The sequence below is a fragment of the Pongo pygmaeus genome, chromosome 17 (assembly GCF_028885625.2).
Source record: "Pongo pygmaeus isolate AG05252 chromosome 17, NHGRI_mPonPyg2-v2.0_pri, whole genome shotgun sequence".
NCBI lineage: Eukaryota > Metazoa > Chordata > Mammalia > Primates > Hominidae > Pongo > Pongo pygmaeus.
In genome coordinates, this window is record NC_072390.2 from 48,085,447 (window position 1) to 48,108,638 (window position 23,192).

The following is a 23,192-nucleotide window of genomic DNA, read 5'->3' on the forward strand; positions in this document are numbered from 1 at the left end:
ATTTTCCAGACCAGTTAGATTCTAAATGATCATTAACAAAAGATGTTTAGAAAAACTAAAACTATTAAATGTTATTATTTGAAAATTCAGAGATTCTAAGCTTATGCATAGTAAACAAACTTACTTCAAAAATAAAACCCATGGGGCATGGCCATCAGACCAACAAAGACCTCTTCTATCTCCCCTGCAACCCTGGCTTCCATTCTCTCCCCTCATCTTTTATTACTCCTTCCCCACTCCACCTCCTGTTCTGTGTTGTGCCTGCTGGTGGGATTTTGTTGGAGAGGAATGGAAGATATTTTTATTTAATCCAGACTTCCTCACACAACATTCAACAGGCATGTGGATGGTAGCCATGTATACAAGGAGTCTGAATCCGAAGGAATCCCAGCCCCCTATCCCTGCCTGAAACACCTAAAGTTTCCCATATTTGGTGAACTCTTTGATTAGGATCCATGGCGAAAGCTTGTATCTCCTGAGGGACCACAGAAATGAACAAACAACTTCTGTCCTCAAATCCTTAGGTGTCTCTTCTTTTGGAGCCTCACATTAACTTAGCCCATTTTCCAGTAAACCTCCATTTTGTCTGGTAAACCATTTTCCAACACCTCTATTTTGTCATATGTAAATCAATATTTCTTATTCTTTGGGTTATATACCTATTGTTTATTGATTGTTAAGCATGTTGCAATAAACATTACAGGAAATGAAAAAAATCTGCTGGAATTCTTGAGAGGAGATATGCACAAATGTTTAAGTTGTTGAATTTAGAACTATTAGTAGGAATGGAAATGAAGAAAGCAGTGGAATGCAGAGAAGGTGCTGTTACATGCCAATTGAGCTCTGGAGGGATCTCCATTACTGTATAATTGGGATGGGGATTCAGAAAAGGGAGGATTTATAGGCAATTCTAACTGGAGTCTGTTCTCTGAGTTACTCCTCTCTACTCATTTAAAAAAAGAGTTCTTGAAATATATGTGATCTGATATGAATTTAATTGAATGTAAGCAGTGCTTGGTAGATGTCATCTATCTAATTTAATATTTTCCTAGTTTTCAATTGTCCTGACTGACCTTTATTGCATTTGTGTTTGAAAAAGCTTTTCTCCATTCCTACAAGTGTGAATATTCAAATCCTACCCATTCCTCAAATCCCACCTGAAAACTTCTCTTTACTAAAGCTTTATTTAATCTCCCCAGCAGAGTTATTTCTCCCATTAATTTTCACAGAAATTTACTCGTACATTTCTTATAATGTATTTCACTTTATGTTGAAAAGCTATTCATATAACTTACCAAATTACAAAACATCTGTAATTGATTAATCTATTTCCTGCCCCCTGACACAAAGTAAATGTAGAAGAAAGAAGTCTAACAATGGTCTCTTGGAAATGGTGGCCTACTCCTCTTCTGGTGCTCTGTAAAATATGTTAATTTGACATAGACTATTCACCAAGTCTTTAACCAGACTTACCTGCTATGGACTATTTATATTCAAGTACCCGAAATGTGAGGTAGAATCTAAGAGTGAGTTCATAATATTGGTTATTTATACTCAGCTCTCTGTCAGAGAATGAATGCATAAACAATAGCTTTTTTTTAAACCATCAATTTACATCTGCTTAAGTAGGACAATATATTTTCTCTTCTTTAATAACCAGAAATTGGCCTTCCTGTGAAGAAATAACTGAATATGTATGTTTTCCTTTAGCTGGCTCCAAAACTCCTTATTAACCACTATTTCACAGAAAATAACAAATTATATGTTATGTCTGATTGCTTAAAATAGGTATTTCTGAGTAGAAGAAAAAACATTAGAATGAAAATACTTTGAAAATATATCAATTACTTTAGCCATAAAGAGAATTCTGGAAAATAAAAGCAGATGTGAACGTGATTCAAATTTAATATATTTGAAATGTAAAGTAAAAATATAATACACCTGGATAGAATTATGCAAATTGCGTGGATAAAATTTTCCCCTAGGGATAACTTCAGCGTGTTCTCTAAATCCATTTTAAAAGAAGAAAAAGTGCAGATAATCTTTTGATATTTTCTAAAACTGATGCATAGTCTTTTCTCAGTCTAATGAATTAATAAAACAAATATTCTAAAAGAATTATCATATGCAGCTCTTTATGATTATGAACTGTCTCTGCTTAATTTTTGGTAATCAAACATTTTTATTACTTCAGTCATTTGACAGTGCTCTCAAAGGAATCACCTTACTATAATTGTTCTTATTCTGAGACATAAATCTCTTCATTAGATGTAAGTGTTCATTTTTTAGACAACAGTATTTTTAAACAGGCAGTATAGAATTGAATAAACATGAGATTAGGGTCAAAAGACTTGAGTTATTAAAAATGATTTAGCAAGAGATCTTGGATACATTGTCATGTTTTTGAGTTTCATTTCCTCATTTGTACAGTAGAGGGGAAATATATGTTTAACTGAGCTGTTTTGTGGATCAAACGAGATAATGTGTATGAAAAAACACAAAGTACTATTTATATACCATTAATATCCTATTCAGGAAATAACTTCAGAAAAATAATCCAGTAGAAGTGACCTTTTTGTTTTCAGATACTCCAGACAAATACACACAATTACTGTGTGGGTCACAGCGTCATTTTTTTATTTGCTTAACAATAACTCTACTGACCCAAACAATTCACTAGAGATGTATGAAGTTGGAAAGATTACCATAAACTTTTAAGTCTTAACATCTTTTTTGGTAGTTCGCTAATAAGGGTAACAATCCAACACTTCATGTATCCCAGACCTGAAAATTATAATTTAAAAAATACACAAGCGTTAGCTTTTCAGTTTTTTCCATGTGCATCGTTTTACTCTACAGAATGTTGACTATACGCTGTTTAAATATAATTAGCCCTACGGTATGGCATCGCGTGGATCCACGGTCACGGCTCTTTGGTCCTGCATTGTTTGAGATGCTGTAGGTGGTTCAACATTGTGTTAAGTTGCACGTACATTATTAGTTCTGTATCCGAAGACACTGGCTCCGTACCCTTTCAGCAAGGCTCTGGGAGTTCCCCCAGCCAAGCAGAGACAGGGTTAAGGGAGTCCAACAGAGGAGAGTAGTGCGGTGTGTGTGTGAGTGAGTGAGTGTGCACGCGTGAGCGCACAGGACAGAGGCGTCGAGGTGCGGGGCGGACTCCTACACAAGTTCCAAAGGCCACCGTGTCCGCGGCTTTCGGCCTGAGCGGGACAGGGGGAAGCGGGTGGAACGGCCTGCAAGGAGTGGGCAGCGCCCGGGGAATTTGGGGGCTGGGTTGGAGGGAGAGGGGTCTCGCGAGGGTTTCAGGGCGTGGCTGGAGTAGGGGGCGCGCGGCGAGTGTGCACGGGTGTGCGCGCGCGAGAGGGCGAGTGTGAGCGCGGCGAGTGTGAGCGCGGTGAGTGTGCGGCCGCGTCGCCATTCCCCGTGACGTCAGAGTGTATTGTTGTGAGCGGGGCTGAGCGGAGCATCCCCGGAGCTGTCACCGCGGCGGCCGCCGCGGTGGCGCAGCGCGAGCCCCGCACGAGCGAGCCCGGCCGGCGCCGCCCCCGCCCCTGGCCCGGGCCCCGCTGCCGCCGCCGCCGCCGCCGCCGCCCCCGCCCCCGCCCCCGCCCCCGGCCCGCCCGCCGCGCGCCGCCGCCGCCGCCGTCGCGCGCCCCCACCCACTCCACCCCACCCCCTCGCTCCATCCCTCCCACCCGCCGCCGCCGCCGCCGCCGCCGCCGCCGCCGCCCGCGCGCCTCCCCCCGCGGAGCGAGTGCGGGTCACCGGGTCACTGGGTCATTGTCTCCGCGCCCGAACCCCGAGCACCCCGTGGAATCCCCCACGTCATCATCAGAACCATCAATGAGATGCAAACATGAAAGACAAGAGGAAGAAGAAGGACCGCACCTGGGCCGAGGCTGCCCGCCTGGTACGTACCGCCCCCCACCCGCCGCCCGCGCCTCCCGCCGGCCCCGCCGCTCGCCCCGCGCCGGTCCGCGGCGGCGGAGACGGCCACTTCCAGCCCGAGCCGCCGCCCGCTCGCCGGGCTCCTGCTCTTTGTTATTCTGCGGGAGTGGGCTCGCCCGGGGGCCCCTGTGTGTGTGCGTGCGCGCGCGGAGGGGCGCAGCGATTATCTCCGGGAGCCCTGCGTCCGGGACCGCCCGGGACACTTCTCCCCGTACTTCGCTCTCGGGGCTCTGCTGTGCCTTCTCCACGGGTGAATTTCCGAGCGCTCGGCGCGGCTCGACTTCCCTCTCTGCCGCTCCGGAGACCTTTGTGTGGCAATTACCACTCCCTCCCGGCCTCTCCACCCCCCGGAATTTCATCAATAACTCTGTGCACAGTCTGTGTGTATGTTCGGCGTTTGTGAGTTCAAACATTTTACACGTGCATGCACGGTGTGTGTCCGACACGGACTTGTGGGGCGTGTGCATGTGGGCTAGGTGGTTGCTTGTCTGTGTGCCGTGTCGTGTGCATTATGTGTGCACACTGATACGTGCATGTTTTGTGTGGCTCCAGTTCGTTTGTGTTTGTAGGTATTGTGCTCTGCTCGATGTTTGTGTGTACATTCTGTGCACGTGTGTGCAATTTGTGAGTGTGTTTCGGGGTGTGTGTGTGTTTGGTGAAGTTGGGTCAGTGTCATTTGTAGTGGGAGGTTATTAAGAGTGTACAGCTAGGTGTATTTTACTGCTGGCTTCCTGGGCGGTGTTACTTGGCTGCTTTTCCTTTTCTTTAACCTTTCGGAGCTTACGTTTTAATCGTCGAAAGAATGTCTCTATAGAAATGCCGGTTGGCAGAGGGGCGTCGGCGTCTTTGGTTTGATGCATGTATATGTGTGGGTTTTTCTTTTCTTTCTTTCTTTTTTCTTCCCATCTTCTTTTAAAGGACAGCTGTAAAAGGATTTTTCAAAAGGATATTTCTGTACAGTGTGTCTCGGGAATGCCAGGCATTACATTTGAAGCTAAGCCTTTCAGGGTTTTGGCTGCATAAATTAAATATTTATTCGCCAACTTACTATCTGTTATAAATTGGCCAAAAGAAAGCAGAGTGCACGCAGCGGGGGTTTTGGGAGGGGGGAGCAGGACGTGTTATTGGGTTGACTTTGTAAAGATTGTTTTACTGTAACTGTAGTCATTTTGAAAAGCATTTGAGTAACTGCATTATGCTCAAGGAGAACATTTGTCAAAAGTAATTATCTGAGTTTGGTTGAAGGGCCTTGCTCTGGTATGTATCTGGATTCTAGCAAAGGGTTTTAGATAATTGGCCCTATTGCCCAGCGAAGAAGTGACAAAGTCCTTTTTAATTGCAATCTAGTTATTGGTAGCTGGAGTGCCCAGGTCCCTTTACTTAATCTCTTAATTTTGTAGTGTTGTATGTTATTTCTCCACTTATCTGTGATTGTGTTAATCGCTAAATCTCTCACTCTGTGGATGAATGGGCAGGTGATAGTGATTCTTTAATGAACTGCATCTGGAAGAGGAAACTTAAGTTGTGGGGAATATGTGAGAAGTAAGCAGTAAGTGTTAAGTAGATGCCAGATTGATGTTATCACTGAGTTTTTGCTGGAGCATAGTACGTTACTTATTGTTTGCTCGGCCATTAATTCAGAATTGTGTGGGGATGTGCAAGGCTTCTGAAAATGCATTATTCAGGTTCCGTGGAGTGGCAATCAAGTACTATTAGAGAGCTTTAGTGTATATTTTAAGCAAGTGAACAATGAGTTGATTTATAAATATTTAAAAATAATGAGTCATGAATTAGCCATATCTGCCTGCAGAGAATTATTTAATAACATTACTCTGATGGAATTTAAAGCTAGCCATTTGTATGCAATCAGTATGTGTTACTATTCTTGAAGGTACTGTGTTTTATTTGATCTAATAATGATATATCTGTATTGATATAATTTGAAAGATATTTCTAAGTCACGGGTTTTTGTTAAAAGTTGGATTTTCCTCTCGAAAAGTTCATTGATGGGAAAAGACACACTAGGAGTCATCAACACAAAAGAATGATAGACCAGATGTCTCTATTTTAACCAGACATATTGAACTAGTAGTTATGGTAATTTTTCAATTTGGTTCAAGTTATTTTTCCCCTGGTAGTTGTATAAATGTGTATGTGTTCAAAATGTGACAGTTAAAATCAAATACTGAATAAAATTGCAAGGAATCGTACTGGAAATATCATTTTCAGAAATTTATGATTTGTATAAGTGACTTATCTAATTCTTATTTTGTGAAGAAAGGAGAAATTGATCCATTTGGTTAATGGTGATAACTGGTCACCATTAACCAGATTAATATTTGGTTAATTTTCATGTTTTCTTTATGATTACATGAATGCATATGGACTTGAACTCTCTTCTAAACTTGCATGATAAAATATTTTTACTTTTATAATTGATAGTATTTCTTTACACTCAATTAAAAAAAGATTTTAAGCATTTCTGTGATATAGATACTATCATTTCATATTTCGCAATGCTCCGATGATTTTGCTGTTGTTGTTAGGGACTTTTAGCCTTTTCTTCAACAAATGTTAAATAAGGTCCCTGATTTTAAAAGTAAAGATTCAGGATGGATAGAAAATATATAACTCAATATGTGGTTTTTGCAATAAATGAACTAAAGAGAGAGTACTCAAAAAACATTAAGAATGATCTTTCAATTCATGCAGAATATGTTATATATATATATCTCTCTTGCTGGAGTGAGTGTGTGTGTGTTTGTGTGTGTGTGTGTGTGTGTGATTTTCTTGAAAGATAGGACATCAGGGGAGAGGAAATGCAAAATAGATGTTTTGAACCATGACCAAAAGCTTGTGTATAAATGTAGCTTTGCCTTCACTTAAAGAAAAATATATGTGGAAGAAGAATCTTTGTTTCTAGTGTAACTAAGACTTTCCAGTTCACAACAGAATTTCTATTTTCTTTCTTTGTGAGAAAAAGTATATGGTCTCCAAATTTGTAAACTCTTTGAGTGGCAACTTTAGGGATTTTGTTTTAGATATAGATGCAGCTATCAAGCTGTATCATTTTCCTCAAAGAAGTATGTAATGCTTGTATGTGTTAGGCTTGCTTAGTGTATGAAAGAAGGAATGGTGGTACAATTTGCCTGTGTTTTCAGGAATGCAGTGATTATTAACAGGCTGCCATTTTAAAACAGTAATACCACATCTTTTTTTTCCCCTTCTTTTTTCTTCTGCCCTGCATCAGTTGCAGAAATTTCAGCCTTTAGCCTCCTCCCCTCCCCCACAGCCTTCTGCAGTTGTAGTTGTTACTTTGCGCATTGCCATTTAATATGGAGTCTGCTCCCAAACCAGATGCATTTTCATCTGTTTTATCTGCTCTTCTAAGGTTGTAGAGTCTCAGAGGATCCCACAATCACATGGAAGTATCTTCTGTCTTAATATTTGTAGACCACAATAAGAATAAAAATCAAAACCATAACTCATGTCGAGCTGGGGCTTTGACTTTAATCCTTTTGACTTTTATCTCAAGTCTTCATTCTGTTACTATAAATACAGTTTAAACCATTGTGAAACCATCTTCATGCTTCTTTGTAAAAAATGGGGATTTGACAGGACTTTGTTTTACAGCACTAAGGGGTTTCTTTGTTACTGGCTTAACACAGAACATACTGTTATTTATATATTTATTCTAGGTTAATTCTTTTTTTGACATGCAAAAATATTGCTTTGAGAAGTGCTTTTTGATATCTTCATCACTTTGTTCTATAGGGAATGCTGCTTTTAAGATAATAGTTTAATGTATTAATTTGTTCCCTGAGTTTCCTTTTATTTGTTTTATTCCTTACAATCTTTGTTTAGTCTCAGTGACACCTGAAAATAAATCTTAACTATTTCAATAGCTTTGTGCTTGGTAACATGGCTGATTTATTTACTTGTAGTTTAGATACATTCACACAGATAATGAACATCAGTTTGTTGGTTGGTTTTTTTCTGTGTGTGTGTGTGTGTGTTTTTTTTCTTGGTAGTTCAAGGTGACCTTTGGGTAAAAATTTTTTAATGACAAATTCACCTCATTGTTTGAAGAAAACAGGCACATAACCTTTTACGACACAGCAGGGTTACTGAAGGTTTTAAGTAAATTAAAATTTGGTAAATCATATTGTGTTAAAAATTAATCTACACTGTACAAAAGATTCACACAGATTTCCTTTAATTAATAGAGGAAATATTTGCATTACATTCTAAATAAACTGTTAGGGTTTATTTATGCATTACATTACATTCTAAATAAACTGTTAGGATTTCTATAAAATAAAGCTGAATGGTATTGGTAGCTGTTAAAATTTTTAAAAAGCAGTTCATAATTGTGTAATTTACTGGTTGCCTTGCCTTTTGTCTTTGTATTTGGGAAATAAATATAATTTTTTAGGAGTAATAAGCATGGTGATAGGGGAGAGGGTGTGTACTGCCTTTGACATTTTCTCACTGTGTTAGTGGTACTTTGATTTTAGGTTATAATCAGGTATTCTTAAGAGTTGAAGAGTTTTGACCTGTGATTTGGGTCACCCCAAAGGTACACAAGAGCATAATTGACAATGCAGTTGGATCATGAGCCTGGCTAATATAGTTTTGCAAATGTAGTTTTATTTTTAATCACTAAAATTTCAGTTGGTTTGATTCAGCTGTTTTCTGTGGTCTGCACATAGCATCATTTCTTTCTATCTGTATCTCATCATCTTTTCTTTCAAACATGGAACCTAAATTTCTGTTTTACAGTTTGAAAGATAAAAAAGAGTTTAACGATCTCTGTGCCTATTTAGAAAGAAAATGAGTTTCAAGCTGGATAAAAACGTACTTGAAAGAATGAGTAATGTGAACTTAGACCTGGTGTTCAGGTTGTTAATTTTTTATTTTCTGCCGACATTAAGTTTTTCTATTTTTTTTGACAAATTCCTGGGTAACAGATGATTTCTTAGATGCCAGAAATGAACTACTTTCTTGGTGTACTGTGGCTTTTAGACTTGTAGAGTTGTACCTGGAAGGGAATTTCACCACAAGAAAGTTAACCGATAGAGGAATTGAATTCAACATTTAATAATGTAATAATTTTTAAACTTCAATGAAATGCACTGGAAAAGTGAAATATGGCCCCTAAACACTTTGTAGGCTCCTACATACATGATTCAGATGCTGTTGAGGATACAAAGATATATCCTTAAGCAGTATAAAGTTTGGTAGAGGAACAAGAAAAAGTGGAGGATGACTGAGCTGACACCATCTGTAGGTGACACATGAGTGATCAAGCAGGTGCTCATTTACAAATTTACAGAAGGGAAAAGCTATGTGGTATGTGGTGATTGTGGAATGCTCAATGGATTAGGTGAAACTTGGTTTGGCCTTGAAATATGAGTAAGTTTAAGCAGGTGAAGAGAGAGCATTCTAAGAAAAGAGAACGACATGGACAGAGGTGAGGTGCAGGCAAGAGGATAGGTTCAGGGGGTGATGAGTGGAGGAATCTAGAAATACCAGAAGACTTGGGGGGCATAGGCACTGGGACAGAATTGAAAATGTAATTGCGATCAGATTGGGGAGGGATTTAAAGCCATTTTAATAATCAGTGAGTTTTACTATGGGGCTGTTGTAGTTAGGTGGTAATAGAAAGGGAATTAAAGACTCACCCCCTATTCCCCCCGCACACACAAAGAAGCACAAAACAAAATGAATATCACTTATGTCATAAGTCTTATGATATATATTTGTACATTGATGGGGGTGCACCAGTGAGTGATCTGAGGCTGTTTCTGAATGTTTTCATTACTTGATACTAAAGAATCTGAAAACAAAATTAAATGATACAATTTAATTCTGTCTCATGTCCTTTACCAAATGAGGCAAAGTGAAAAAAAAAATCAGTAAATTATATACATTACATTTGTATAAGACTTACATAAAGCACTGTTGTTTGTTCCCTAAAATACCCTCTTGAGATTAGTCAGTAGCTGGGACTATCCCAGTAACTGTCTCTGAGATGATACACTGTCTCTGAGATAATACACCCAGTATCATCATCCTGTCTATAAAAGCAAGGCTGGGACAATATATATATATATGTGTGTGTCTGTGCATGCACACACATACACATACACATTTTATATTTATATGTGTGTGTATATATGTGTGTGTGTGTATGTGTGTCTGTACGTGTGTATGTATACTTTTTTTTTTCTATGTAACCTGTCATGTTTTGAAAAAACAATATGGGTGTTTAAAGTGATGTGAATTTAATTGATCTGTTGCATGGAAGCGTAGGGAGGGCCCAAGCCTATGTCATACTTATTCCCTGCCTTTTGGGTTGCCTACATATGTATTCTCCTCCCTCAGTCCCTTCCTCTCACTCTGTCTTCCTCCTTCCTTCCCTCTTTTCCTTCTGACATTTTGCTTGAAATTATTATCTTCTTTTACATTTTAAACTTTTCCTTTAAAGCTCATCAGTGGCAGATCCTGGCTCCTTCCTGATAGGGCCAGGAGGAGGGGCATCTGTATACAACCACTTTCAGCTATTTGCCAGCACTGAGTGCCTTGATTGTTCTGCTTTTGTCCCTGCACAGTTGGTAGCTGCCAAAATCTAGCCCTGACGGAAACTTTCCCTGAAGAGCCCTTGGGGAACAAATAGAAACATTATATGATTAGCCACATTGTTTTCATTATTAAACAAATCTACATAAAGGGGTAGCAATTAACAGCTTTATCAATCTGAATTTAGACACCTACCTCTCCTCTTCCCTCAGTATTCCCACTTGAAGTAGTAACAATTAACTGTTGCTGGTTTTAATGTCAGCAACTGACAACACTAAATTGGGAATGGCACTTCTCCTGGTTGATTGACATATAGCCCTCTGACACATTCTTATGTAGTTTTAAGGCAAATTTATGCCCTGGGGTTAGCGCCAAAGGGCTTGTTAGAACATTGCCTTTAATAGCTGAAATATATAACTTAAATGACATCCAAGACCTTAGCTTTGGAGGAACTTTTAGAATCTGAGGAATTCTCCAAGGCAGTGCAATTTAGACTCAGTGGACAGGCTTAGGAATTGTAAGATTTTCCTAGATATATGCATGTATAATTTATGATACAATTATTATTGCTTTATTTTGCATATCTGTAGCATAAATTAGTCCAGAGAAAACTAGATTATGATTTTTTAAAACAATTGTACAATTGGTACTTTTGGCAAGTACACGTATTCCATTTTTCTTTATGCATCTGTTGATTTAAAAAAAATCAAAGTCAATCATCATAATTATTTATGACTTGTAGAAGGCAATAGGATGGACCATCCTTTATTCAGAAGGTGAATGGCATTTCTAAGATACTATTAACCATAATGTATTAGAACCTATTTTAATAAATTTCAGGAAATAAAAACTGAAATTGGATCTTTGGGTTTGTTTTCCAGCTCAGTCATAGAGAGTCATGATACAGTGAGGCTGTTGTTTATTCTTCATTTTTTTAATGTCAAAAGTAAGTTACTACATATGTAATCTGCACATACATCAAATCCTTGTTGACACAGCCCCAGAACTAAGTCACTGTCTGGAACATCAGGACTCTTTGTGACCCTCCACTCCCACCACCACCCCAAATGTGCACATAACAAATAAACCCTTATTTTAACAAGTATATGTAAGAAAATTGTCTTCCTTTTTTTTTTTTTTAAAAAAAAAGTATTATGTCTTCAAAACCTTGCAGTTAGAAATTGTTGTAATATTTTTCTTTTCATTTATTGTCTCTCTCATTTGTAAATCTTAGAGATTTAATTAATTTTTAAAAATCAGATTTCTTGATAGCTTCATTTCTCTTTCCATCACTTTTAATTCTTTCCTGCTCACTTGAGTGTCCCCTTCTCTCAGTTGCCCCTTTAGTGTTGGTGTATTTCAGGATGTTTCTTCTCCCTCTTCTTTATTCTCATTGCCCCACACCTTTGGCCAGCTTGCCTAGCCCAATGTCAAGTCTTCTCTGATGAGGATGTCAGCCCTGATCTTTCCCCTGAATTTTAGGATTTTGTTAATAATTCCTTTTGTCTGTCTTCATGTATTGTGGATATTTCAAATGAAATTTATCCAGTTCATTTAAACATTTATTGGATACTTTCAACAATTGTGTCATGCATTGGGCAAAAAAGAATGTGACAGCGTTCCTGTCTATTAGGGGGTTATCTGTATGTCCCTAAGCACATGGTGTTCAGAGAAAGTGGTAGAGTCTGTCTTCCGAGTATAGCTGACATTTAACTCCTCCTCTATTCATTTACTACATCTTTCTTAGTTCTGACCTTCCAAATAGTTGTGTCTGTAACCTCTTTTCCAAATCTTACTGAAGCTGTAGTTATTTTTCAAGAACAGATATAATTTTACTGAATCATTCCTGTTTAAAACGTTTGTGATCACCTTTAACCGAAAGTACCCCTGGCCGTAAGAAGCCCTTTTCAAAACTGACAACACTGTTTTAAAGTGATATATCATTGAATTTTCTAATAACATGCAGAATTTAGCATGTTTTATTTGTTATACACCACACAACCCCTGCCATCTTGCAGCAATTTCTACAGCCTTAGATTTGTGTTATATTCTTTTAAAACACATCAAACTAGTTATTTTTAACATTAGTTAATTGATTACATTTATCAGCTTATTTAATCAACTTCTCTGTTCAACTTTCTTATATCACATTCCTTCTTTCTAAATTGCTTTTAACAGCTTTATAATTTTTATGTGAAAGTCTTTGGGTAGCAAATATTCTTAGTTTTTGTATGGTGAAATGTTTTTGTTTTGCCTTCACCTTTAAAAATATTTTTTAATTAAATTTGTTAACTTTGAGATACAGACTCACTGGGAGTTGTAAAAGTTAGAAAATAAAAGGATGAGTAGATGGTCACATATCTTTTCCCTGTCATTCTTACTCTCTCCTGAAATCCTTCCTATCCTCAAAAAATTGAATCTGAATACAGTCAAGATTGGGTACAAAAATAATTAAAAGCCACCCTTTTGAAGCATTATCCCCTGAATTTGTAGATTACAATTAAAAAAAAAAAGGAGAAGCTTAGTAGGAAAAAACAAAAAGATCTCATATTACCCTCACCTTTGAATGATAATTTAGCTAGTTATAAAAGTTGGCTGATTATTTTTTATCCTTAGTACTTTGGAAATGTTCATTTGTCATGTCCATGAGTTAGACTGTTATTCTTAAAGAGGTATAATATACATTTTGTATCTGATAGTTGCTACATGTTCTCTTTATTTTTGAAGTTGTACAGTTTTAATACTCTTAATGTTTATGGGTGGACTTATCTTTATTCTACTTAGTGTGTAGGTGTGTATATATATATATTTGCTTTAAAATGTGGATCATGCTGTGGCTTATAACCTATTGATTGCATTTTATCACTGTTAGTCTGTGAATTATTTGAAGTATTTTAAGATTCCTCTTAACATCTAGCGGATCGTTATCTAGCTTATGGGTTGGGGATGATACAAGAACAATGGGGAAAGGACTCCCTTAATCCTGTACATGATGCAGTGCTGAATGTATTGGTTTTATTATTCAGAATTATGGACTGCAAGCAACAGAACACAACTCCTCCTAATTTAAGCAGAAAAGGAGCAGGTTTTTTTTTTTTTTTTTTTTTTTTTGGAGGTCGTAAAGTATTTCATATAATCAAAAAGGATCTGGAGAATGAGGCCTGATAAATAGGGATCAATAGAGGCTGGGCAGTAAAAACACACAGACAAGGTCATGCTTCAAGAATAGCCTAGTTGGAATATTGCTGTGGGCACTAATATCATCAATAATAGTCACCACCATGACTCCATGCTTATTGCATGAGACACTGCCATTGTTCGCAGTGTGTCATGAATAGTCTCGTAATTTGCTGTCTTTGCACCCCATGTTGAAGATTAAAATACACATTCAGGAGAATCAAATTGGCAGACTCTAGGTCCCATGTCTGTACCTTAGGTGCCAGAGAGTGATGATAAAGTATATATGGCCCCTTCAACTCCTGTAGTGAAATATCTCCATTTGCATTCTCATAGTAACAATGAAGTCCACAACATTAAAGCTGAATGCCTTATCTCTTTCCCACTCCCATCAAGTCTTCTCCTCCTTTCTTTCATTTCCCAGTAAAGCCACCACCATTTCCACATTTGTTCAAGCCACAAACTCTCTTGTCAGTGTTATACATTCTTATATTTTTTTCTTATACCCAGTAAATCACTGACTTCTGCCACCTTCATCTTTTTTCTTCTACTCTTCAGATCTTTGCTTTTAAATACTACAGTTATACATCCATTTCTACTGTCATTTACCTTAATTCAGGCTGTTATATGGGTTATGGAGACAGTGTAGATTAATGATGGTCCTAAGAGTCAGGCAGATTTGAGTTTGAGTCCAAAGTCTGCCACTTACTATGTGTTTGACCTTGAGAAAGTTACATAACATCTCTCAATTTTATTTCTATTGTCTAATAAAGGAATAATAATATCTACCTTAAAGAGTGGTTGGAATATTTAAATAAGATAATGTGTGTAGTGTAGTTTTGTGTCTGACATTATAAGATGCCAGTTAATGTTAGTATCTGGTAGCTTCCATCTTATGAAGTTCCTGCAACAACTTTGTAATTTGTATCACTGACTCTAGACTTGCCTTCACTGAGAATGATTCTTTTTGCATTTATAATCACTTATTTAAAAGTGAAACTGGTTCATGGTACCCGCTTTGAGTCTAAGTACTGGAGGAAATAGATGGCATTACCTTGAAGGGGTGATTGAAGAAAGGGCACAGTAAAAGAAAAGAACAGGATATAGTGAGAGAAAAAAGGCTTGCTCTGACTTTCAAATCAAGATAACTATTGTCTAGTACATTGATTACAACACAGATTGGAAATGTTTGCAAAGTAAATAATCTCCTTTATATGTGCTAGTAAACTATTTTTAAACTTAGTGTCATAGCCTCCTTTTAAGAGTATAGGAATTTTATATGATGGAATAACCTTAGTATATCAATCATAATAAAATTATTACTAAAGGACAGTAATACCTTTATCACTAATTAATAAAAATAGCAATAAGAACTAATAATGATTGGGTACTTACGTGCTTCATGCTGAACTAAACTTGTTATATGCATTATATTGCTTAATCCTATGAGTAAACTTAGGAGACATTTTATAATATTATTCACATTTTTCAAATGAAGAAATTGAGATTTAGAGTGTGTATTAGTTGAGTTTCTCCCAGTTACAAGTGAAACAAATTTAACTCAAATTAGTTTAAGGAAAAAGGCTCACGTAACTGAGAAATCCAGGAATGAACTTCAGTTATAGGTGAGGTAGGGAGTTAGAGAAAGTTGTCAAGGTATTTGCTTTCTATGTGTTTTTTTTTTCTTTTTTTCTTGGCTTCATGGTGTAGGCAGGATTCTATTCAGGTATCGGACAAGATAAGATGGCCACTGGCACCACCTACGTGTGTTGTCCAACCTTAGCAACGACAGCCTAAAGACAATCTCAGTCTCTTTTCCCCTCCCCAGCCCATATCTCTCTCTTATTTTTTAAATGCCAATGCCAAAGAAGATTTTACTTTATCCTTTCTTGGCTGATATGCCCATTCCTGCACCAACAGCGATGGCCAAGATCAGGTATCACGATTGATTGCTACACAAGGATCATGTAGAGAAGAGGAAAATTACAAGAAAACACCAATAAAAGGCAGATGGAAAGTATGCTGGAAAAACAAATTATAAATGACATTGCCTTTGCTGTATAGACGGTGAATTAACTTGCTTGGCTAGTAAGTTGTGGAGGAATGATTCCGATCTAGGTCTCCCCGACTTTAGACCTTAAGTGTTTTAATGTATTCATTCATTACTTCTGGTATTATTTTTAGGATATTTATTTTACACTAAATATATGTTAAAGCTCAGGCATCCATTACAAAGAACCTAAATATCTCTTTGGTCTGTTTCTACTGAAACCTACTTTCCTGATTTAGAAGCTAGAAGTTACCATGGATGATTTCTGTTCTATTTTCCCCCACAGACTAGTTTCTTTATGGTTATACAGGAATAGTCTATATATAATATTTATAATATAGTTTGACACAATTTAGGATCCAAGTACTATTTAGATCTTAACATACTAAAATATACATTTCTTCATGAAGCTTCCAGGTACCTTCTGGATGCAAGTAAATATTTTTATTCACTGTCTAAAATGCCCAAGAAGAACCTTTATTGATCATAATCCTTAGATGATATTAACTTAACAAAGAGAACAAATGTTTCTTCTCCCTGGAATGAATCTTCACTCATTTTCTGAATATTGAGATTAGGTCAGCATCCGATAATGATTCCTTATTTCATGTAGGAATTTATGGACATCACAGTCTTATTGCTGCCATTTGCTGTTTATTCATTTGACAACATTTCTCCTTCCCTGGAGCCCAAATGAATCAAATATAGTGTTTCAGAAATTTTTTTCTCTCCTTCTCCCTCTTTTTAACACATTTTACTTAGCTTTGTGGAAATTTATCTCTACTTTCTCAGCTTGGAAAGTGGATGGTTCTGAGAATTGATGTTTTTCATGCTCTGTCCTGGGCAGAGTTGCTACTATTTAAAGAGAATACACATTTAGTCTGGATGCACCAGGATCTTTAGTGAGCGAATGAGAAAAAGAAACATGCTATTGAATATAAACAAAAATATTATCTCCTATTCTCATCCTTTCTCCAATTTTTATTTCCTTGTCATTTTTTTGCTAATGCTCTGTTTACAAACCAAGTTCCAGTACAGTAACTAAATAGGAATAGATGGACTGTCAGCAGGAAAAAGAAAAATGAATGCATAAATCTAGATATTGCATTTCCTTTCAATCTTCTAATGACACTACTTTTTTTTTTTTTTTTTTTTTTTTTTTCCTTTTTAAATGAAGTCTCGCTCTGTCGCCCAGGCTGGAGTGCAGTGGTACGATCTCGGCTCACTGCAAGCTCTGCCTCCTGGGTTCACACCATTCTCTTGCCTCAGCCTCCCAAGTAGCTGGGACTACAGGTGCCCACCACCACGCCCAGCTACTTTTTTGTATTTTTAGTAGAGATGGGGTTTCACCATGTTAGCCAGGATGGTCTCGATCTCCTGACCTCGTGATCCACCTGCCTCAGCCTCCCAAAGTGCTGGGATTACAGGCGATCGATACTACTTATTTTTTTTTGGAATTCATTCTGAGCTCAACTTCATAGTAGGAAATGAACTCATGAAAGTTAAACACATTTTTCCTTTGGTTAAAAGCTTTAGTGGAGAATGAAGCCCTTAATCAGGGGAGTCTACCCTCTCCTATCTTTGTATGAAATTTTATCTTTTATCTTCTTGGTGCTAGGTGCCAGTGGTAGGCAGTTCAGATGGGGAAAGCAAATCTAAGCACATGAAAGGTATCATCTAGAGAAATGGGTGATGGGGAAACAAATAATAGGACTTTAATAAAACAGTGAAGTTTTTTCATGTGTGTTTGTATGTACATGTTTATGTTAAATAGAATCTACAAAGAAAAAAGTCTTCTAAGTTATTTAAATAAAAATCTCTGTCTTTAATACATGAGCAAGTAGATATTACCTCATAAACATTAGGTTGATGGACAGTTTTTTCATTTTTCCTCCTTAGGGACATGTGGTGGCATCATACTTCTTTGCTGCCTTGAATTAGGCATAACCATTTTTGTTTGGTTACCTCTCACTTGCAGCTTTTAAGGGTCACTACTTTATTCACTTTATTTCTTTTCTGGTTGTATTGATTGCAGAAGCCGGTGACAAGATGGAATTTCAGTTAACTTGGTTCTTGGCTGGAAATGTAGACGTCAGTGAGAAATAAGCATTTGTTTCAATCTGCTGAGATTTTGGGGTTGATTTTTACTGTTGCATATCTCTGCCTATCCTGACAGAGTCAATCTTTATAAGAAAAACAGGTGTTTTTATTCAAGGCCACCCTTTACTTTTGTTTATGAGGCACTAAAATATATAATTACATGATTCAGAGATCTGTTAGGAAAACAAGGTTAAGTTCCTAGTTTTTTTTTTTCTTCTCTATTACATTAAATTGATTTGTGAAATCTTCCTTTCCGGTATTTATATTTTGTTATTTTAAACTTGTAAAACCAGTAAAAAAATTTTTCATTACAAGGGAAATCTTTTTGTATTCCGTCTTAAGATAATCTTGTTTATTTTTTTGCCTTATAAAATAACTGCCTTTTCTCCCACTTGTCTACTGAGGAGGAAAGTTTTTTAACCAGAGAGAGTAGAACAATCGTTGTTAACAAGGAATTGAATTCCAAGATTGTTGAAAAGAAAGAGAAAGGGCACCTGGACATTTTAAATGAGTTCAAGTTCCCAAGTTGAGACAAATTGTGTTTCATTGAAAAGGTATGGCCAGATTTCCACACCACTGAGAAGGGGAAAGCAGACACTGTAACAATACTTCTTTCTTTCTTCCTTTCTTTTCTTTCCTTTCTCCCCCTACCCCCACTTTTTTTTTTTTTTTTTTTGGCCTAGGGGAGTGCTGGGAGAGAAGTACCCCCACCAGCAGATTATATTTCCCAGTCTGTCTGTCTCAGAGATTCCAGTCTATGTTTCCCATCCATTGAGGGCTCAGTTACTCTCGGGCTGTTTCCCACCAGTTTCCACTCTTCCTTAGATATCCCATGCAGAAACTCCTGGCAGCTCACAGATTCCCCATTGAGCCCAACCCCTTCATGTAGGAAAAGGGGGAAAAATGAAGAAAACTGGTCTTGAAAGCCCGCAGACTTTCATACGGCAAGGAATGTGTTGACCACATGCATCTTAAACCAGACGAGCGATGTTTGTCCAGTCCTTCAACTTACTGATATTCAGCCGTATCTGTTTCATGCTGTAAATTAAAACCTCAAAACCAGGAGGTTTTTCCCCAATCCTTCTCACAAACAGGGATTAAGTTGTAAATACACAGTCCCTTACATATTAAATTGTAATTTTGTTTATGGCATAATTTATCTGCAGAAGACATTGATTTTCACAGCAAATTCCTTTATCTTTAAAATTTTCAGCCTATATATGGGTATGCAGCCACTGAAATATTATTATAGATGAGGCTATCTCTGAATTGCTAAGGTCACAAAACAAAATCTCCCATCTTTTTGTTTTAATTTCCCATAAAATAATAGATATTTTACATTTATATCCCCTATTACTGGAACACCTACAGATTATCCAGATGTTTGTATTATTATATGTCCTCCATACCTGATGGCAGGCATAGTTATCTTTTAAACCTGAATGCAGGGGTAATTAACAACACTCTCAAAGCTTTTTCTATAGATAGCTTGCATTGAGAAGACGGATTCCTTGTGGGCTTAAATCCTACCATCTGCAGTTGAGCGAATATAAGAGAACAACATCTAGCCTAATTTATCTTTAGGCAAAATTTAATAATGCTGAATGGCAACCTCTGGGAAAAATCTAAGTAAGACTTGATGTGAGTCCTAATTTAGAGTTGGCTAAAGGTAACTCTTACTTTGTATTTCTTTTTTCAAAAGGATGGGTATTTTGATCACATGAAAGTTAATAATTTTTCTTCCTTCTGTCATCAAAATGTGATATTACAGTATAATGAGCTCCCAACCTGGTTTTAAGCAGAACTCAGCTTGTAAAATCAGGACTAAGGAAGGCTAGGGAGCAACAGGGACTATCTGATTTCATGCAGAATCTTTTGTTGGCAAAGGCAAGTTTTAATATTCCATTGACTTCTCAAAGAGATCCAACCCCTATTTCATACCAACAAATATTGGCTGATTGAAACCAGTCCTGCTTGCTTATAAATATACCTTAATTCTTCTAGCACATAGTTTAAGAAGCAAGACCAGAAATGAGGAGTAAACTGGGGAGGGTTGGAAAACTTGGCTAATATTAAGGTAGGTAGTACATCAAGAAGCATGTAAAAATATTTGCCCTGAATTTGTTTAGCATAAATCTTAATTTTTATAAATAAATAAATAAATAAATAAATAAATGGGATCTCACTATGTTGACCAGGCCGGTCTCTCAAACTCCTGACCTCAAGTGATCCTCCCATCTTGGCCTCCCAAAGTGCTGGGATTACAGGCATGAACCACCATGCCTGGCCTATTTAGCACAAATCTTGATGCAGATATTTTAATTACATCATAATTGAGTATAGTAAATCAGGCTGGGAGTTCTTTGAGTTGGTTTGTAGTATAAACCATTATGGTAAATATTTATGCATGACTCAAATTGGAAACAGGAACACACATTTTGCTTAAGTCTACTGGTCTGTAGAAAGCCTGTGGTCTAAACTGTAAACTCTTAGGATACCTGCTTCATATTTTTAAAATGTTAGTCCTATTTTTGAAGACTTGGAATCAGGAATTTCTTCACCTATTACTCATCAAAGTTCTAGGTAAATAACTTTTACCACTGGAATTATTTATAACTTTGCCCGTGGACTCCCATTGTTGTAAAATGTTTAATTTTTTAAATATTACTTCTGGATGGATCAAGTGCATGTTTAACAAAGAAATACACCCTGCTTCTCATAATTTTTGTTTATTAAGAGTTTGCATTGCCAGTGATGAGGTTTTAGGAATTGCTATGTTTCTGTTAATCTAAAGGAAGCAGATAAGTTAGCATCTGACTTAAAAGCATTTATTATATATCCTGTATCTTTTTAAAATATTCTATGAAAGGAATCAACTATGGTCAATAATTAGTATAATGAACACATTGGTCATGAAACTTTGGTCATCTAACCAATTTAATGAAAAGGAGAATTTATTGGAAGGCTCATAAGTTAGAAGCCATTGTGGCAAAATGGGAGGTTCTAGGTAATACTTGGAAAGTAAGAATGAAAGTAACTAGGACTCTCCCATCCTCTCTCTGCACAGTATGCTTATTTTCTGAGCCTGGCTCACATGCCTACGAACATAGCTTCCAGCAAATCTCAGGCTCTCCTCACATGGTGTCATTACCAGAAAGTAATCATGATGTGTTTTCTTGAGTTTTAGGGTTGTACCTCCTGGAGAAGATTAATGATTGGCTCTTCATGTGTCCCCAACTCCAGCCATCCCTCCTTCCCATCCTTAATAGGCAGTTCTTCAGGAATTAGTTATTCCTGAAGAAATATGACAGGAATATGTCAGCTTCAGGAATGTAACAGCTTCCATTCAAATCAAAATGAGAAAGGGCATTCTTTGGAAGAAGGAAGTAGGGAATAATAAACTGAGTACATCAATTCTTTCTTGTCAATTCGTTGTCTTCTTTTTTTTTTCATTAGGCAAGTATTAAACACCTACCATGTGCTAGTTACTGGAAATATAGCAGCAAACACATATCAAGATGATAACAATTCCATAGAATCTGAATTATAAAACCGCCACTAGAAACAGGGTAGTCAGGGGTCATTTCTATGTAGAGTAGATTAGCATTTTGAATGAATATGAAAGAAGACATATAGCTTAGTTCCTTCCTTTCATTTTAAATCTATTTCTAAGTAAATCAGATGCTTGCCACCCTCCCTTCCCCCACTGTAGTAAGCCAGAGAGTAAATGTCTCCAGCGATGGCATTGGCAAATTTTATTGTATTTCATTTTAGTGTATGTGTGTGCTTGGTAAATATTTGTTAACTGAATGGATTATTGAGGTGGTGGTGGTGGTGTCCATCTATAGTCAGGAGAAAAGAATTACTATTAACTGTGACAAAATAAACATCATTGTTATTCAACATTTAAGTGGGCAGAATCAAATAGTTTCATATAACAAAGTCATTTTATGCGATTATCTACAGATATATTTTACAACTAATTTCTTCTGGCAGATACATCTGGATGCTGTGTCATTTCAGACTAGTTTGTGGGAATAACATTGAATAATTTTTCTGACTCAGATTGAATGATGAGTAATGTTTGCTTTGGAAAAATTTCAGTCTTCCTGTATTTTATTTTCTTCACTATGATTACAGTATAAGGCATAAAACTGTTTCTGTTATTGGTTGAGTATTCATATTTGTTTTGTTTTTGAGCTGACCTTCTTTCTCTCTCTGTTTCATTCATTCATTCATTTACTCATTTTGAGACAGGGTCTGGCTCTGTTACCCAGGCTGGAGTGCAGTGGCATGATCTTGGCTCACTGCAGTCTCCACCTCTCAGACTCAAGAGATCCTTCCACCTTAGCCTCCTAAGTAGCTGGGACTAGCACGTGCCACCATGCCTGGCTAATTTTTGTATCTTTTTGTAGAGACCAGGGTTTCACCATGTTGACCAGACTGGTCTCGAGCTCCTGAGCTCAAGCAATCTGCCCGCCTTGGCCTCCCAATGTGCTGGGATTACAGACGTGAGCCACTGTGCCTAGCCTTGAGCTGACTTTTAAATCAGCTGTTAACAACTATATAACTTATATAATACATGCATAAGTCATATAAATTACATAATATGTAGAGTCTCCAGGGTTACAATTATTAACACTAATATTTTTATATGGCGGGGATGTGGGTGGGACTTTATGGGTACATGTATATGTACACCACAGACACTGGAATATATGCGTCCTCTCTATGTATTGTTCTTCAGCATGTTTAGTTTTACTTACCACTTTCTCAGGACATCCTCCCATGTCAGTACATATTTTCTTATTCCTTACCTTATTCTTTCTATTATTTTATGGTATGTATGTACCTTCATTTATTTAACCATCTCCCTCTTAGACTACGTCTCATTATTTTGGAGTCATAATCTCATATAATGCTTCATTGTACATGCAGGATAGGCTGTGGATTTTTGTAAGAAAAATACCTAAAGGTAGCTGAAGTTCAATAAGTGAGACTGCCTGCCTTTTACATTTTAATAGTACTGTTAAATTACCCTCCAAGCGAGATTTTACCATTTGATACAAGGCAGTATATTGTGATGGTGAAACACTTGGACAAGGAGGCATGGATTTGAATCCCAGTTCTGCTTCTTACCTGGGAATAACCTGGTATAAGTGAATTAAAAGTGAATTAATGTATTGGTGTCTCAGTTCTCTCATCTACAAAAAAAAAAAAAAAAAAAAACCAACGAAAAAACAAACAAACAAAACAAATCTACCTGAGTGATTGTGAAATTAAATGTCTTAACGTAAGTCAAGTTCTTAGAAAA

General features: G+C 37.2%; 1 protein-coding gene across 6 annotated transcripts in view; it reads left to right on the forward strand.

Annotated features, from left to right (window-relative positions):
* The first annotated feature begins 3,391 nt into the window (after positions 1-3,391).
* The window catches only part of ASXL3 (ASXL transcriptional regulator 3), a 173,262-nt gene continuing 153,461 nt past the window's right edge, over positions 3,392-23,192 (forward strand). The window contains exon 1 of one of the 6 annotated variants that reach the window (XM_054460883.2): positions 3,392-3,931. In XM_054460883.2, the coding sequence (XP_054316858.2) occupies positions 3,878-3,931 (54 nt within the window). In that variant the 5' untranslated portion in view covers positions 3,392-3,877. Of the gene's footprint in view, positions 3,932-4,038; positions 4,220-4,280; positions 4,354-4,820; positions 4,838-23,192 lie in introns of those variants that run through there. The other 5 variants (XM_063653528.1, XM_063653529.1, XM_063653526.1 and 2 more) reach the window with 5 other exon arrangements.